The 16570-nt window shown below is 40.8% G+C and overlaps 1 protein-coding gene across 8 annotated transcripts in view; it reads right to left on the minus strand.

Moving 5' to 3' along the window:
* Positions 1-16570, minus strand: part of CDC42BPA (CDC42 binding protein kinase alpha) — a 334994-nt gene that overhangs the window by 62526 nt on the left and 255898 nt on the right. For all 8 annotated transcript variants that reach the window (XM_039528858.1, XM_039528856.1, XM_039528855.1 and 5 more), the window contains exons 18-21: positions 10146-10251; positions 9345-9493; positions 7124-7215; positions 2691-2767 (exon numbers count right to left, since the gene is read on the minus strand). In XM_039528858.1, the coding sequence (XP_039384792.1) occupies positions 2691-2767; positions 7124-7215; positions 9345-9493; positions 10146-10251 (424 nt within the window). The remainder of the gene's footprint in view (positions 1-2690; positions 2768-7123; positions 7216-9344; positions 9494-10145; positions 10252-16570) is intronic.

Raw genomic sequence — 16570 nt, forward strand, 5'->3', positions numbered from 1 at the left:
TGGTTTGTATAATGATAATACAGACTACGGTCTAATACTTCTAATGTGCAGGGGCGGCGCTAGGATTAGCGCCGCCCCAAGCACGGCGGCATGCCGCGGGGGGCGCTCTGGTGGTCGCTGGTCCCACGGCTCCCGTGGACCTCCCGCAGACGTGCCTGCGGAGGGTCCGCTGGTCCCGCGGCCCCGGTGGAGCATCTGCAGGCGTGCCTGCAGGAGGTCCACCGGAGCCGTGGGACCAGCGGACCCTCCGCAGGCATGCCTGTGGGAGGTCCACCAGAGCCGCCTGCCGCCCTCCCGCGGGACGCCGCCCCAAGCACGCGCTTGGGTCTGGAGACGGCCCTGCTAATGTGGTACCACAAACATACACTCACACAGTATGCTCCAACCATAGGAATAAACCACATACACGAGAAGAAATATTTCTAAGAATTTCTGTTGTGAAAAGGATATTATCAGGATAGGATTATACACTACATCCTCTTTCTTTCAACATTCTTGATAGACTCCCATTTTCAATTTTATAATAGTGTTTTTACAACACAATTAATTATAAGGCATTTTAATGCAGCTGAGACCATAACCTTATATCAAACAGTGTTATAATTTAGAGTTCTATAAAGAGGACAAAAGGTGCCTATTTTGACACAACACTTCTAAGTACTTAAATCTACTAGCCTACTACTTGGGTCTGGAAAACAAATAATGCAGTCAATTTACAGCTTTTAAAATGATTCGCTAGCTAAGTCTGCCATCAACTAGTGCATATATTTAAATGTTTTCCTACATTAAAAACATAAATTCCAAATGACAACAAAACCAAATTGCTATACTCGTTCTCGTTATGGTGAAATTTGACACAGTTACCTACCCAACCAGTTTTAATTGAAAGACCATTCACTAAAAATGCAAAATCTATTATTTATCTGAGAAAACTAAAATAAGAAAATTCAGAAGTCATCCGGACGAGAAAAAAATCTTCAGCAAAGTGACTAAAAACTGCTAGAAAACAGTTAGTGAAAATGGGTATAATATGCAACAACATAATGAAATGAATTATATAACACCACAGATGATTTCAGAACTGTTGTCAGAGGACTGAGAGTAGGTGACAATTTAGTAGATTACCTCTGACAAATTGACAAAAAACTCACAGCACCTTCCCATAATACAAAAGCATTTTGCAAAGCATAATGCAATACCTGCATTAAAGAAAGAAATATATTTCTTCAAACTGTGTATCTATATAGTATCTATGTATCTATTCAAAGATGTAGATATATTAGTGCAGGAGAATTCTGTGCTCTCAGATGCACTTGAAATCATACAATTCTTAAATTGACTGCATTATGTTTGAATTTGCCAGATCAATCAACCAATTTCTTTTATTGAGGGATTTACTGGTTTGAAGGTCAAAGACTTACATCATCCATAAAATCAATCAATGAGGATGAAGAAGAAGAAGAAAAGGAATCCTATTTAACGAACACAGCAGTAAAGAAACAGAAAAAAAATGGATGAAGAGAACTATTCTGTAAAAATAAATAATGATACAGTGTTGCAAAAACAATTAAAGAAAAATGATAAATGACTTTAATGCCAAGTAACAATTACATCAGTTAAAGTTGTGGAGTCTTTGTTAATTGCCTTTTGGTTTCTTAGACAGTTAATCCATAACCCATCCATAAAAAAAAAGCAGCTTAATGCTTTTTCTATCCTTCACTCAATAAAAACATTTCCAAATTCTGACAGAATTTTTGTATTAAAACCAACATCTGATAAATCATTAAAATCAAATTAAATATGAACATCAGATGTGGAGAATTCAGCAGAATGCAATGACTTTAGAAAATAATGAATATGTATTAAATAGGAGAGTAAATTTTCAAACCTGTAACAATAATTATTTTCTTCCTTAAATTGTAGGGGTCAAATTCTGCTGTACTAAAGATAATCACGGGCATCTTCTGTTGACATCTGTGGGAGCCATGAACAAATTCTAGAATAGGATTTGACCTTAAGGGTAGCATCCTGGCCTAACTGAAGTCAGTGGGAATTTGGTCATTGACTTAAATAGAGCCAGGATTTAAGCCCTAATATTTTATAGAAATTTTACATTGTTTACTTCAGATAAATAAGAGAAGGTGTGAAATATATTTTTCCATTTTACGTTTTCTCCTCCAGTTTTTCTGTTTACCAGGACTTTGATCTAAAAATTGCAAAGGAATTAAACAGTTTTACTTTAGTTTTACTCTGATTTTCTTGGATACATGCATGGTACCACTGATCTCAATGGTAGTGAGTATATCCAAAGGCAGAATTTAGCCCTTGGTTTACAAATTCCTATAAAAATGAATGGAGGATATGTAATCTGTGTTAGCTAAGTATTTTTTTTTTTACAATGAAAGGCCATTTTAACTTCATGTTTCTTTTGGACTCTCACATTTCACCATACATGACCTTTAAAGAGAATGGACCATGATTACAACTATTCAAGAACAGGAAGACGGCATAGTAAATCAAACAATTATCATAAATTGTTATTGTAACCTAAAATGATGTTCAAAATGCAGAAGGACAATGTCATTAAAAGACAGTATTAACTCCTAAGCAAGTATGCACACAACCTGTATGACAGCAAGAATAAAACATTTCCATGATTGCCAAAGACATTCAAATGGCTGCACACTTACTTCAAATTGATCCAGAGTAGAGGTAGGAGCATTCAAAAATGCCAAGAAAGAATTCTGTGAGTCTTGGTGCTTTACACCTAGAAAACAGCAGCAAGTTTTTTAAGCTACAGAAAAATGACTGTTTCATGGAGGCCCTTTGTCTTGCTGAATCTGGTTATAGGTGAATCATCTAAAATTTATTATGGACTGTCACATCTGGTCTGCTACTCAGTACAAAAGAAGGTACCTTTTTAACACACATGCAGAGAGTATACAGCATATGGTTAAATGTTCATTTCCCCAGATGTGTGTATTGCCAAGATGATACATTAGATATACTGCACATATGTGTATAGGCTGTGTAATGCACAGATATCTAATGTGTATGTGTCTCTTTACAATGTGTTAATACTGATTCACATACATGCATGTAACGTGGCTCATTTCACACCTTGTGTCAGTAGGATTTCTATATCCCAGGAGAGGTGCACCCCTGTGGAGTGCAGGTGGCCTTTGTGCTGCTGCCCTTCTCTAGAAATTCTGTCAGGAAAAGGCAGCTTAAACTTGTGGGTGAGGTGCCTATTGGGAACCAGCCTAAGGAGAGGATCCACAGGGCCTGGAAACCAAATAATTCCAGGGGACAACTAATGAGATAACAGGGACGGGAGTGAGGTCAAAGGGTCAAACAAAGGGAACCCAATGAGGACACCAAACAGAGAACCCGACAGTGCCCACTGCTCCTTGAAGGTGTCAAGGGAGCCAGTGGACGCCTTCCAGAGGAACTCTGCCCGGATGCGTGAGCGGATGATCAGAAATAGGTCCCACAGTCACAGGAGACCCCATCAGCCAACCTTCTCTCCCTGGTTTTATAGATGGCCGTTTTAGCCAGGGCCAGGAGGTTGACCAGGAGGTCTTGTGGCTTTGTGGGGCCACGGATGGGAAATGCATAGATAGCTTGTGGGTGAGGTTCCAAGGAGATATGCCAGTGTTGATGGCTAAGGAAATATGCTGAATCAGCACTTAATCTGGGTTCCTTGATGGTAACCTACGCCCAGCCAGCACCACCCACTTTTAAGTATTTGAGGACAGTTGAGCACCTAGTGTAGGTGTTGCAGATGCTTTATAAATGCAGTTCTACTCCTGGCGGTCTTTTCACCAGGAGGAGTCTACACCCTATGAAGATACAGGGACTGGCACAACCTAGAGGTGAATCAAGCCCAGTATGTCTGATGTTTCTTCTTGACATTGTTCAGGTCCTCGTAATAAGCTCTAACAGAAATAAGATGATCAAAGAGTATGCCTGAATTGCTGTTTCCCCAAAAGATTTGTCATTACATCTGAGCTTCTCTTCTAAAATGCTGTGTGTGTGTGTGTGTGTGTGTGTGTGTGTGTGTGTGTGTGTGTGTGTGTGTGTGTGTGTGTGTGTGTGTGTGTGTGTGTGAGAGAGAGAGAGAGAGAGAGAGAGAGAGATCTGTTACATTACAGTTTCTTCTCTAACTAGGTCTTTTGTACTGGTGACCCCTTTCAAATAGCAAGCCTCTGAGTGTGATCCCCCCTTATAAATTAAAAACACTTTTTTATATATTTAACATCATTATAAATGCTGGATGCAAAGCAGGGCTTGGGGTAGAGGCTGACAGCTCGTGACCCTCCATGTAATAACCTCACGACCCCCAGTTTGAGAACCCCTGAACTAGGATAACTTCCTGTCCACTCCATATATATCTCACAATTAAAAATTAAATGTTGTAAGGAGGACTTTTCCTTCTAAAATATCAAATATACATTATTTCTCTATCAAAACTCCATAACCCAGACTGAATGTATTTCTCAAAGGAGTTGTCATTGTATAGAATCAGTTTTTGCCTGTGTTATTTTCTCACCCTCCCAGGTTTCAGAATATACCTATCAAGTGCACAGGACGAATCTGCTAATCTAAATTACTCCTTCTTGGAAAACAATACTCAGGCACAGTGAGTTAATCTGCCACTATCACATAAAATGAATGCACTTGAATCCTCTGCAATGTTTATCTTTTAGTTATCAACATACTTCTACTTACAAGAGACAAATTAAAATATAATAAACAACATGGATTAAGGAGTGTTTCTCAGTAGTTAAATATTGAAACAGTCCACATACAATGTTATGAATTTGCTTCTGGCAAAAGGATACTAATTACTTCTGACATTTTTTTTTAATCCAGGAAGTCTTCAAAGTAAGTTTTACAATTTTTCCAGAAATAGAATTAAACTCTATCTCTATTAACACAAAAATGTAACACTGGAAAACACCAGATTTGGCAAACTATTAATTATAAATTCTTGTTTATGACTAATTACTGCAAGGCAGACTTGTTCAGCAGATTGATAATTAGTTTTTTGGGAGCATAGTACTTGTGTACTGTTCATGAAGCTATAAATGGAAGGATAAACATATGGAAAAAGAAGCATCAACAAGGACAAGTTTTCAAAAGCAATAAGCTAGCCCCAAATTCCCATTTTGCATCTCCATAAATATCAAGATTATATTTATTCTGAATATCAGTGTGAAGCATCAAGATGAGCAAGTATCAGTACTATAAATAATTTCCTCTTACCAGCTAATCAGCACCAGTCATTTCTGAATATTGTGAAGCAGTCTTGGGCTGTCATAACTGTCACGCTGCACTCAGAGGCCTATCTACACTAGGTGAAAATGAGTTGCAGACGACAACTGTTTGGAATGCCTGGAGATTGCAAGCCCTATAAAATGCCTGAATCTAAGCATAACAAATTTTTGAGTTTTGAGAAAGTTTTGCGTTCTAACAACTAGTTGCTGCACCTAAGAAAGTGACATAAGATCTTTAATTCATGTTTGCCTGAAACAGTGCAATCTGCAATTGTTTCTTTCAGCCCGGATGGTAAGACATAAATTTTACAGCTACACCAGGTAGCTGATTCTCCTAACTCCATCTCTCAATTACTCCTGGGGTAATTCTGCGCTAATGCGTGTGCACATATTTAAAAAGCCCCGCAGATTTCAAATTTTTCACGCAGAAAAAAGGTTCTGCCAAAATGTTGCTGCAGTTCTGCCTTTTGCCCACCAGAGGGTGCTAAGGCAATAGAACAAAGTTGCAACTCCCTGGAAGGAGGGAAGAGAGAGCTGCCTTCCCAGCCCTTGTCAGGCCCGGTCAGGAGACAGGGGCTCATAAGAGCTAGTGGGGGAGGACAGACTGGGGCAGGGGCTGAATGGGAGGTGAAGAGACACAGGGGGAAGGGAGGCAGAGCTAGATAGGGACAGGGGAGTGGCTGGGTGAGGGCACAGACACACATGGGGACAGGGGCAGATGTGCCTGATTGAGTGGGAGAGGCTAGGGGCCAGCCAGGATCTGCATGGGGGAAGCTCCCTAAAAATCCTTTCTTGTCCCCTCCCCCACGTCAAAGCTGTTCCTCACTTTCCCCACCCACACCCAACAACCCGGCTCCTTCCCAGCAATTTTCTTCCTTCTTCCTCAGCTCCTCCGTTACCCGACTCCCCCCAGGCCTTTGCTCTGCTTCTGAGGGGCATGGGAAATACAGTTCTGTATTGTAGTTTAAATGAATTATTACTCAGAGTTCTGTATTAATATGCCTAGTAAGGAATCTGTCAAAAAAGATTTCCTGAATCTTTTTTGTCGTCTGTATTGTTACAGACATACCTGCTGACAGGTATTTTGAAATAAATGACTAAAAATAATTGAAACTGGTGTGATTATATTGTGTTATTTTGACAAATAAAATATGCAGAATTTTAAAATATTGTGTGCAGAATGTTTAATTTTTTGTTGCAGAATGTTTAATTTTTGGCACAGAATTCCACCAGGAGTAGAGTCTCAATGCTCCGGTTTGTATTTGGAAATTACCCAAAAGAGTCTGCTCCCAGCAACACTGGTTCAATCACAGTAAGGCAAAAACTAGTAAATCGATTCTGTCCATGGCAGCATTGCTATGTGTAAGCAGTAATCTGCTGCAGGAAAAACCACCATTAAATGTTATCAATGCCCCTGCTATTGTTTCCTCTCTTAGTGTAGATGTAGCCAGATAATTCAGAAATGGAGAGTACCGACTGACTATACTGAAGTGTAAAAACCCTTAGCTACCAAAGAAAAAATGTGTATTGAATATTCTGTACTACTAAGGGTTATATGGTGGTCAATTCTATATACAAGTAGAAATAAAAATAATTTAGCTCAAATCAAAATGACTCTCATGCTTCAAGTGCACCAAGAAAATTTCAGAATATTATATAACAGATTCGCACATAATTACTGCAGGTACATTTTACCATGCAATAGATGTATTAACATTTTAGATGTCAGAATCTCTCGGCATCATGGTTCTTGCATTTACACCGCAAGATGACACTCTTAACTGATAAGATGTACCCACTACTGTGCAGTATGTTCTCATTTATTTTGACACCAGTTGCCATACCCTTTTCTGATCTAAGGTCTTCTGTCTCCTTTTTCAGTTTTTCAATTTCTGACAACAGTTCCAAGTTCTTCTTCTCTGACTCTTGAAGTTTACTTTAAAAAACAAAGAAACAAAAAATACAATTATTGAGAGCCAGCACTGCAAATTCTCCCTTTTTTGGTCCATCTTTGGATGTTATTTGGACTACTGTTTAGTTAAAATCAATGCTAGCCAAGTTGTGTTGTCAAACAAAGCATGATGTCATCAAATGAAAGGCTGAGTTCAGAATTCTGTTATGACTTGTTTAGTATGGGACCTTGGAAAAAGGAGTGAATAATTGGCTTTGTTTACCCTTTAGGTTGACCCATGCCTCTAATTTATGAACAACTGTGTGAACCCATGCCCTGGGAATGAGAAGAAAAGACCACATTTAAAATAAACATAAAACAGATCATTTCATTTGCTAATTCATTAAGTTGGTGCTGCTCAGAGACTGTACATTGGAAGTTTTTTCTGCTCAGTTATTCACAAAGGAGACCATAAAAACATTTTGGTAATATAATGCTCAGCTTAGTTTTCTCCTTATAAATTCTCTGATTCACAATCAAATAAATATTATTACTATACAATTCTACAGCACTTTTCATCCAATGAGCTCTAAAGCACTTTTCAAATGCTAGTTATTCCTCTATCTTAAGGGTTTCATACTGCTGCTTTTTAAGATAGGTAAACTGAAGCTCAGAAAAATTGATTAATCCCAAATCACACGAGTCAGTGGTAGAGTCAAGCATGGAACTCCGAAGCTCTGCTCCCCAATTCTAGTCACTCGATTGCACTGCCTAAACATTCAAGGACTTTTTTCTTCTATGACCAGGTTGATCGAAAACATGAAGAGGTCCAATTTCAACTTGATGTACACGTTTTTACTCCTTAACTGTCATTAGTGTTAATGGGAACTGAGTGGCTAAACGCCTTGTACAGTGAGTTGAAGTATACACTCATACCCATCACACACACTAAAAATAAATTTTGCCACAAATCACATGACTTCTCATCTCCAACCTCCCTATAGATCCAGCTAGGAGAGAAAATCATCACTTCTCTCTCATTTTGTGATTCACATATCAGATCTTTATTCCATTCACCACTATTGGTCCTTTCCATGTTTTATGTCTACTGTTTAGGTGCCTAGATACTGTACTACAGATATACATGCTTTATAAAGAGACTTCAACAGACAGGTTCATGCACATGTCTAATCTCCTTGTTTAGAGAAAAGGAGTTCAAAGGCTTCTAAAAGTTACCAGTATGATACCTTTAAAACACACCATAGGGCATTTTTTCCAGCAGGACAGCCCAGGAAACTGAAGTCCGCCACTTTCCAACAGAATAGGGGCAGCATGGATAGTGGCAGTGCACATTTCTCTTACAATGAGCTCAGTCCTGAGTTGGAGGGATCACTTTTAGGGATAAAAAAAGCTGTTCAGCCCTCATGCTTGCTCTGTCTTTAACCTCTCTGCTCAGGCTACCAACAAAGGAAATAATCAGTACCAATTTCAGTAGTGGATGTTGTGATGTGAGTGTTTGAACTGGACTCATGCCACCAAATTTATTTTCACAGGCTGCCAAGAAACCTTCTAGGGTACCAGCATTTGGTAACTTCTAACCTTGGCTGGATTGCAACTGATGACCTACAAGTGAAATGCCCCATTATTCCCAATTACTAATCCTCTGCTTTGGCCAGTCTCCCTAATCAAATGAATTTTGAAATTGAAGTAAAGCAGGGATCAGTGAAGCAGGGAAGAAAAGAATTCTTAAATCTCGATAGGCAGGCTTTATTCCTGTACAAATCAACATGCAAGAATTGATTTTGTCCATTCAATCCAATAAACCTGTCAATGGAGTAGAAAGGAATATATGTTTTGAGATAGACAAACAACAATTGCCTGTTACTCAGCCCCAAAGTTGTAAAATGTTTGTGGGAGAAATTATTTGTTGTATGAAAAAGTGCCAGCTGCAAGTCTAGAGAGAGCGCTCCAGTTTTTCATAGTACCTTTTCAGTTACTCACGGAATACAAAAGAATACGGTCTTGTTTTTAGGTACAGCTATAAGAAACGAACATACCATTCATTATCAGATTTTGACAGACAAGATATTTAACACTTATAACTAAATGTTCTCTCCCCAACAGTCTTTGGCAAGCTACCATAGTGAAGTTCCATCAGAACCATTCAGTCTCACCATTCTGTAGAGATGCTGGATGCTTTAACTTTATTTAACTCATCTTGAATGGCCTGTTTGGCTCGGATTTCTGCATCAAGGGCTGACTGCAGTTCCAGCCTTGCTGACATATCCAATTTAGCAAAGCGGCGCATCTTCCAGGGCATGTCCTATTAAAAACAAAACAAACAACCCAGAGAGAATGCAATTAATTTCAATATTACTTATTATTAATTATTATTAGTAGTAGTAGTCGTCGTCCTCAGCCTATTATGTTCTTGATGTGAGACCTCATCAGCCCCAAAAGGATTTTGGAAAGTCCCCGAATACATGATCTCTTTCTTCTCCTCAAGTTCTAAAAGAGGAAGATGACTGCCCCATGCTTTCATACTCCCACAACTTTGTGAACCATAGTCATTTACATGCATGGATTTGAACTGCAACTATGTTAAGACTCACAAAAGGAAATGGCTCCTTCAAAGAGAATACTTTCCATGATGTGACAGTGCGGATCTTTTTCACCTCTGCAGTTTTATGCAAACATCTTTTCAATACATTAATACAAGATTGTCTGTAACCATCTAAAAAAAATTACACATAAATCCCATTATAGAAGAGGTGCCATTCTATTAATTGACAACAATTAAATTGTGGTGGTCACTTAATAGGAAAGAAAAATCCCTAAACTTGCAAGATCTCATCAAACAGCCTCTTTAGATACATTAATATTGAATGCAAAACTGACAAGTACTGACACAAAGTCATAATTATTATTATTTTTTTTTACAAAATGTTTTTTGGTACGTTAAGTGTGATCCTTACGGTTGCTCTTGCACCCAAACTGGAGTTCCGCAGAGCCTCTAGTTCTTCTGTCATTTTAGAGGCCAAGGCTTGTAGATACCCTCTAGCATCCTTTTCATCACTCACCCTAAGCGCAAAAAAAAAACAAAAAATGAAGGAACTATTAATTTAAAATAAACAAGGCAACCTCACTAATTGTAAAGGCTAAACCTTTTGCGACTTTGCACAGTTAAATTATACAGTATATGCTACAAAAACAAAATGAAGATAAAGAAACCAAATATCAAAGCTTAAGAAAGCAAATAATAAATATCTGTCATGACCAGCATCATCTGACCAAAATATAGATTGTAACAATGAAATGTAGCACTTTATTCTTAGACAGCAAGTTAAAAATTAAATATGCTACCACAAATTAACAGTTAGAGCATCCAAGCAACATCAGGCTTAAGAGTTGTCTTTCTAATTCTTCTAAGATGTTATCATAACTGACTGCATTAGTGACATCAGACTCTTCCTCCAGTTCCTATTTAATAGCTGTTTCTTACAGTAGTTTATTAAACAGCCTAAGTGAGATGAGGGCATCTTATTCCCTGAATTTGCCTTCCATAAAGACATGCCTTCTGGTTCTGATCATGTCAACAAGCGTCTCCAAATTTCCTGCTCTTTGAAGATAAGAGCCTCACTGCATCTTCCAAAAGACAAGGTTGTATTTCAGACTCCACTCGCCACAGCCAGGTGAACCAAATTCTGTATCATCAAAGCCTACCCATGTTGTAGATAAGCAGGTCCCAGAAGGGATCAGAGCTAGTTTGGCACACCCCAACTGCTAACCCGGGTGGAAAGGGCCACTGACTTTGAACATACAAATATATTTTGTCAGGAACATCCCCCAAGCAGTGGTCCCTAAACTCTGTAATGACAATAACTTTTAGGGAAGGAGGAAATCTTGTTCCTCTATCCTACTTCTCTCTGTTCCGCCTCATATTACTGTTTATTACATCCCAAGTATTTTGGACCTGGAGAGAGACCGTGATCTAGAATGGTAGATCTGTTACCTGGCAATTTCATTTCTGTGAAATCTCTCTCAGCCATCCCATCGAAGATAAGTCCTTTGGGTACCCACACAGTGGCTTCTTCAGGGTTCATGTACATAGTTAATATGGTTGAATAAAGCATTATTGCTAAGAAGTTTAGGTTTATTCTACTAATAAGAATTTAGTGTTTCAATACAGCTTTGGAAGTATGTGTTAGGAGTGAGGAGACAGAAGGGACAAGTACCGGAGTGCCATGGATAAGTCTGAGCTCCCTCCAGTATTTGCAGGAATAGAGGTGCAACTCAAAAGTTTTGGCCTGAGAAAGAGGTCACGATCCACGACCTAAATAAAAAAACCCATGTGTTTTCCCCCCAGGTTATTTGGGGCATGCCGTACCCAAGGTGGCCTGTCCAACTCTGTTTGCTGTGTCCAGTGAACACCATCATGAATTAAGTGAGACAGTAATCATTATGAGATTTTCACATGTGGCCTTGGAGTCCCATCGGGCTTGATATCAGCAGGGTTTCCAGCACCCTTCCCTCTGCTGGCAAAGTTGTTACTGACATCTGTGGAGTATAGCAAAGCTCTCCAACTAAACAGTCTAGCAGCTCGTTCTTGCCTGTACTCCAACATCCTGAGATATGATAAGACTTGACTAATGGGGAAACCATTTGGTTCCCATCATTTTTTTTGATTTCCTTGGCAGAATGATAGTATCTGACTTCCTCTGCTGCTGCATCTGGGAAGACTTTTTCTTTGTATTCAAAACAAACTGTGATATTGACCATCAGGGCTGTCCCATCTTTGGTATATACAAGGTCTGGTTTTCTTAGTTTGCCTTCAGCAGTGTGCAGTTTTGGTTTCTGATATACAACCGACTCAAGCTTTCACATTTCTTTTACCAAAATCTCACACAGTTTATTATGCCTTTTTATGTGGACATCGTCCCAAAGAATGAGATAAAGATTCATATTTAGCAGAACAGTGTCTGCATTTCATGATTGAATTGTTTTTTCCACGCCCTGGGTATTCCCAGGTGGGATATATGTTTGCATTCAGTTTCAAAGCCATTAGGAATTGGCATTCCGTGAAACCCTGATGATAGCTCATCTAGTCATCACTGATCAGATCACTGCAGAAATGTTCGATTCCACTACCTTGGCATGGTGGTTCCTTCCACCGGGAGAATTCTGCATCTCTTCAGTTACAGGGATTGGGTACTTGACCCTGGGACCTGGCCTCTCCCACTCATTTAGTGTTTCATGGATGCTCTGTAGCATTCTGTTATTGTCAAAGAACAGAACCGGGTCTGTTATTGCAAGTACCATTTCTACCGTCCCACCTGCTGCCAGGCACAGTTTGCTGAACTCATCCTCAATACCAGTAGTCAATGCAATGCTCCGAATTGTCTCATCTGTGGAGTGTGCAATTCTATGTAACTATCTTGCCTGAACAGATGGTATGAGGCTAGCAAGTCTCATCACTCCCAGTCTCCCATTTCTGGATTTGGCATAAATGAATCTACTGCAGGTAGACGAAGCCACCAAATGATGGCCCTCCTAATGCTGTCACTGAGGGAAGAGCATAGGGTTCTCTTACAATTGGTGTGGTCTGCCAGATAGATAATTTGTGTTACGGTGAAGATTTTCAGTATGTCCAATTTTTGCGAAGGCCTGAGAAGTGCCCTATCGATCCTCTTGAGCCAGGTGTCAAGTTTATCGGATAATGCTGGTTTGGAGAATCCGATCCACAGATCAACCTTTACCCCCAAGGTATTTCTCAGACTTGCCTGGTCTTATGTTCAGCCCATCCGTGTCACTCTTCCATGCATGGGCAGTGGGTGAACCCCCGCTTTGGGGAGGCTAGCCCACCAGCCCACCCCTTCCACCCAAGGCCCTTTCCCCCACACGCCGGAGCCCCAAAACCCCATCCCCCTAAGAGAAGCCCTGAGGGCCCCCCCCCCGTGACTGAAGGAGCCCTGGTCCACCCCTTCACTCCAGCTACAGCGGGCCGAGCCGCTGGCCTCCCTGACCCACTGCCCCTCATCCCCGGAGCGCCCGGCTGAGTTGCCAGCCCCCTCGAATGCCAGGCCAGCCTCAGCACCAGGCTGAGTCACCATTCCCCCTGCCCCTGATGACCCCCCCCAGCCGAGTCACCAGCCCCCCTGCCAGCGCCGGGCCAAGCCGCTGGCCCCAGCGCCAGGCCAAGCTGCCAATCCCTCAAGTGCCAGGCTAAGCCACCGACGACCCCCACCCCCGACATCCCCTCCAGCTGAGCCGCTGCCCCCTCCTTCCCCTGCCAGCACCAGGCCAGCCCTAATATCCGGCCAAGCCACCGGCCCTGCCCACCTGATAACCCCTCCAGCCGTGTGGCCGTCCCCCCCTCCGAGCTCTGGGCCGAGCCACCTGCCCCCCTCCTTACCCACTACCCCCTGCCAGAACCAGGCCAGCCCCAGTGTCAGGACAAGCTGCCCCCCCAACCTCTGGCAGCCTGCCCAGCTGAGCCATCGGCCCCCCCCGAGTGTCAGGCCCGCCCCAGTGCCAGGCCGAGCCGCCAGCCCCGCAACCCCTGAAGGCACTCCCCAGCCAAGCTGCTGGCCCCCACCAACAGCATTAGGACAAGCTGCCAGCCCTCCGAGCGCCAGACCCCCTCGCCCCGAAGGCCCCCACCCGGCTGAGCTACCGGACCCAGCACCTAGCTGAGCCTCCTCACTTCCCAGCTCGCCGCTGGCTCTCCACTGGCTTTCTGCATCCCTCCTCACTCCCCCGTCACCAAGGAGGAGGGACGCGCCAAGTGTCATTTGTTTGAATGACTTAAGGATTTTGTTCTATGGTATGTGGAAGAACACCGCTGACGCAGATTGCAAGCGATACGTGAGATTAAAAATACACAGATTGTTAATAATCACATTTTCTTATTTTTGTTACTAATTTAAAACAAAGAATTTAAAGACCCAGTTTGCTTGTCACCGTTTATGAAGTCTGTTTACCCTATGCATTTCCCTCAGCTCAGACAGTAAAAACGATTTCAGTCATTTGTTTTATGTTGTCTGTACTTTCTGGTTCTTAGCGTTGCAAAGTTGGGACTGCAAAAATGGCAGGAGAATGTTTAAGAGAAAGTGTTTCAGTTGAAGCTTAATTGTTTTAAAAATTTTGTTTTTAGAAAAATCTATATTTAAGGCCAAGGTTTGAGTGGATAGCATCCCTTGGATCAGAAAATAGTTAAAGTGGAAGATAAATATGAAATATTTACTCCAATTTAGTGCCCTGCTATCCCTCTGATGACCAGTAGGTGGCAAACGGCTCACAATGATTCAACCATCTTCAAACTAGTGTTGTGTGACCTCAGAAGCTCTTGAACTTATTTTAGGCCTAATAGAGACCTGTCAAAGTCTTAATCTCCCCGGTCTCCCATTTCTTCCCGCAGTCCCTTAACAAATGTAGATTCTCTTGGATCTACTGAATGCACCTTCTTTCTCTTTTACTAAACAATTCGATTATCAATCTTTTTTCATATATAACAATGTCCCTTTTACACTGCTTGGACCGGCAAGTCTTTTTTTTATAATTTCATTTCATTTTCTTAAAAGTAAAAAAGAACAAGGGTTTGATTTATACCTATCAATCCAAGAGAATTTGGGAAAATGGGGAGAATAAAAACTTTTGTGAGGTAAAGTTTCACTTCTTACCTCAAATATAATAAATCTGAGAAAAAAAATTTCGATAGTGATATTTTAAAATTCTATTATTCTTACACTTTAAATCAATTAGCAAAACTTCTGCTGAGATTCAACTTCCATTCAGACTCCTAAAGCCTGTTCCATAACGCATGCATGCTTTCTACTGAGAACAAAGGGATTTGAGATTCAAGTAGTTGCTTTGGGACTTTTTTCCCTTTTATTTTTAACAAAATCTTTATAAGTCCTGAAAACACTTATTAGTTAGAAACCAAGCACTGAGTCCTAATAACATCCAGACTGCACCACAAATATCAGGTAAATCTTCTAGTTATTATTTGTATTACAGTAGTATCTACACACCCCAACTGAGACTGAGACCCCATTGTGCTAGATGTTGTACAAAGATTAGGAGACATTACCTACCTCAAGTAGCTTACAGTACAGACAGACAAGATATACCAAAGGTGAGACAAGTATTGTTCCCATTTTACAGATAGAGAACTGAAGCACCAAGAGATTAAGTGACTTGTCCAAAGTTACAAAAAATAAATAAACCTGCAGTTGAGCCAGGAACTGAACCCAGATTTTCTAAAGTTCACTCCATCTGTTTTCTCTTTGATTGAATGTGTTTTAATGAGAAATCAAAGAAGTCTTGAGCTGGGTGAACTAAACATTTTAAATACAAGCCTTACCCTTCTTCCCAGAGCATAACTTGAGTTTCAATGGGAGAAAATGAATGAAAGATTTGGCATTCTAAAGTCTCTGGTCTCCTTCAAATACCATTTTACGAGTCCATACGTACCTTTCAAATGAGGTAACCTGTCCCTATACTGAAAGTAAGAGGCTTAGGACAAAAGGCTTTCATTTTAATTTCAGAAGTAGAGAAAAGGCCACTTCTGATACCCTAAAGAAAAGATTTACAGCAGAGAAAGTTTGCTATGTAATATTATGTGGAAGTTGAGATCTAGCTTTTGTAAAAATCTTTGCACCATACCTACGTTTTTCTGAAGTACTGCATATTTTCCAGTCCTTCACCAAGTACAGTGGAACCTCGATTATCCAATCTAATTGGGATCAGAGCAAGATCGGATAACCAAAAAACTGGATAAACTGGAGAATGGGTGGCAGGGCTTGAGCTGACATCAGGAGCCCCAGCTGCTCGGGGCTGACAGCTTGAGCTCCGCCACTGGTGGTTCGGTTAATATGGAGAGCTGGATAATGGAGGCTCAGATAAACAGGGTTCTACTGTATTATTACTGATAATGAATACTAATAAATACAGTCATGCTATACTGTATAGCACCTTTTATCCAAAAGGCTCAAAGCACATTAAAAACTTCACATTAGAGAATTAAGCTTCTCACACCTGTGAGGTAGATATGATACTCATGTTACAGGTGGGCTCACTAAGGCACAGACATGTTAAGTGCCTTGCAAAGTCACTCAGTGAATCAACAGCACAGATTGCTGTTCATCTCCTTTCTGCAACAGGCCTGAAGTATAGCATCCCTGGCTATTTAAAAGTGTGGTGTTTAAAAGTGACTGCATTAGCATTAGATGTAATGAGTCCTTTTCCTGGTACCTAAGGAGAGAATTTATAGTTGACTATATAAGTCTCATGTTTTCTTATTCTTGTCAAGGATTGGAGTGGTTTGAATAATATTGGCTTGTCAATCTAAGAACTCCATTAAGGGGCTGGATGGTCTGTGAAGGTCTGCCTCCAGCATGTT

This window comes from Mauremys reevesii, linkage group 3 (genome assembly GCF_016161935.1).
Source record: "Mauremys reevesii isolate NIE-2019 linkage group 3, ASM1616193v1, whole genome shotgun sequence".
Lineage (NCBI taxonomy): Eukaryota > Metazoa > Chordata > Testudines > Geoemydidae > Mauremys > Mauremys reevesii.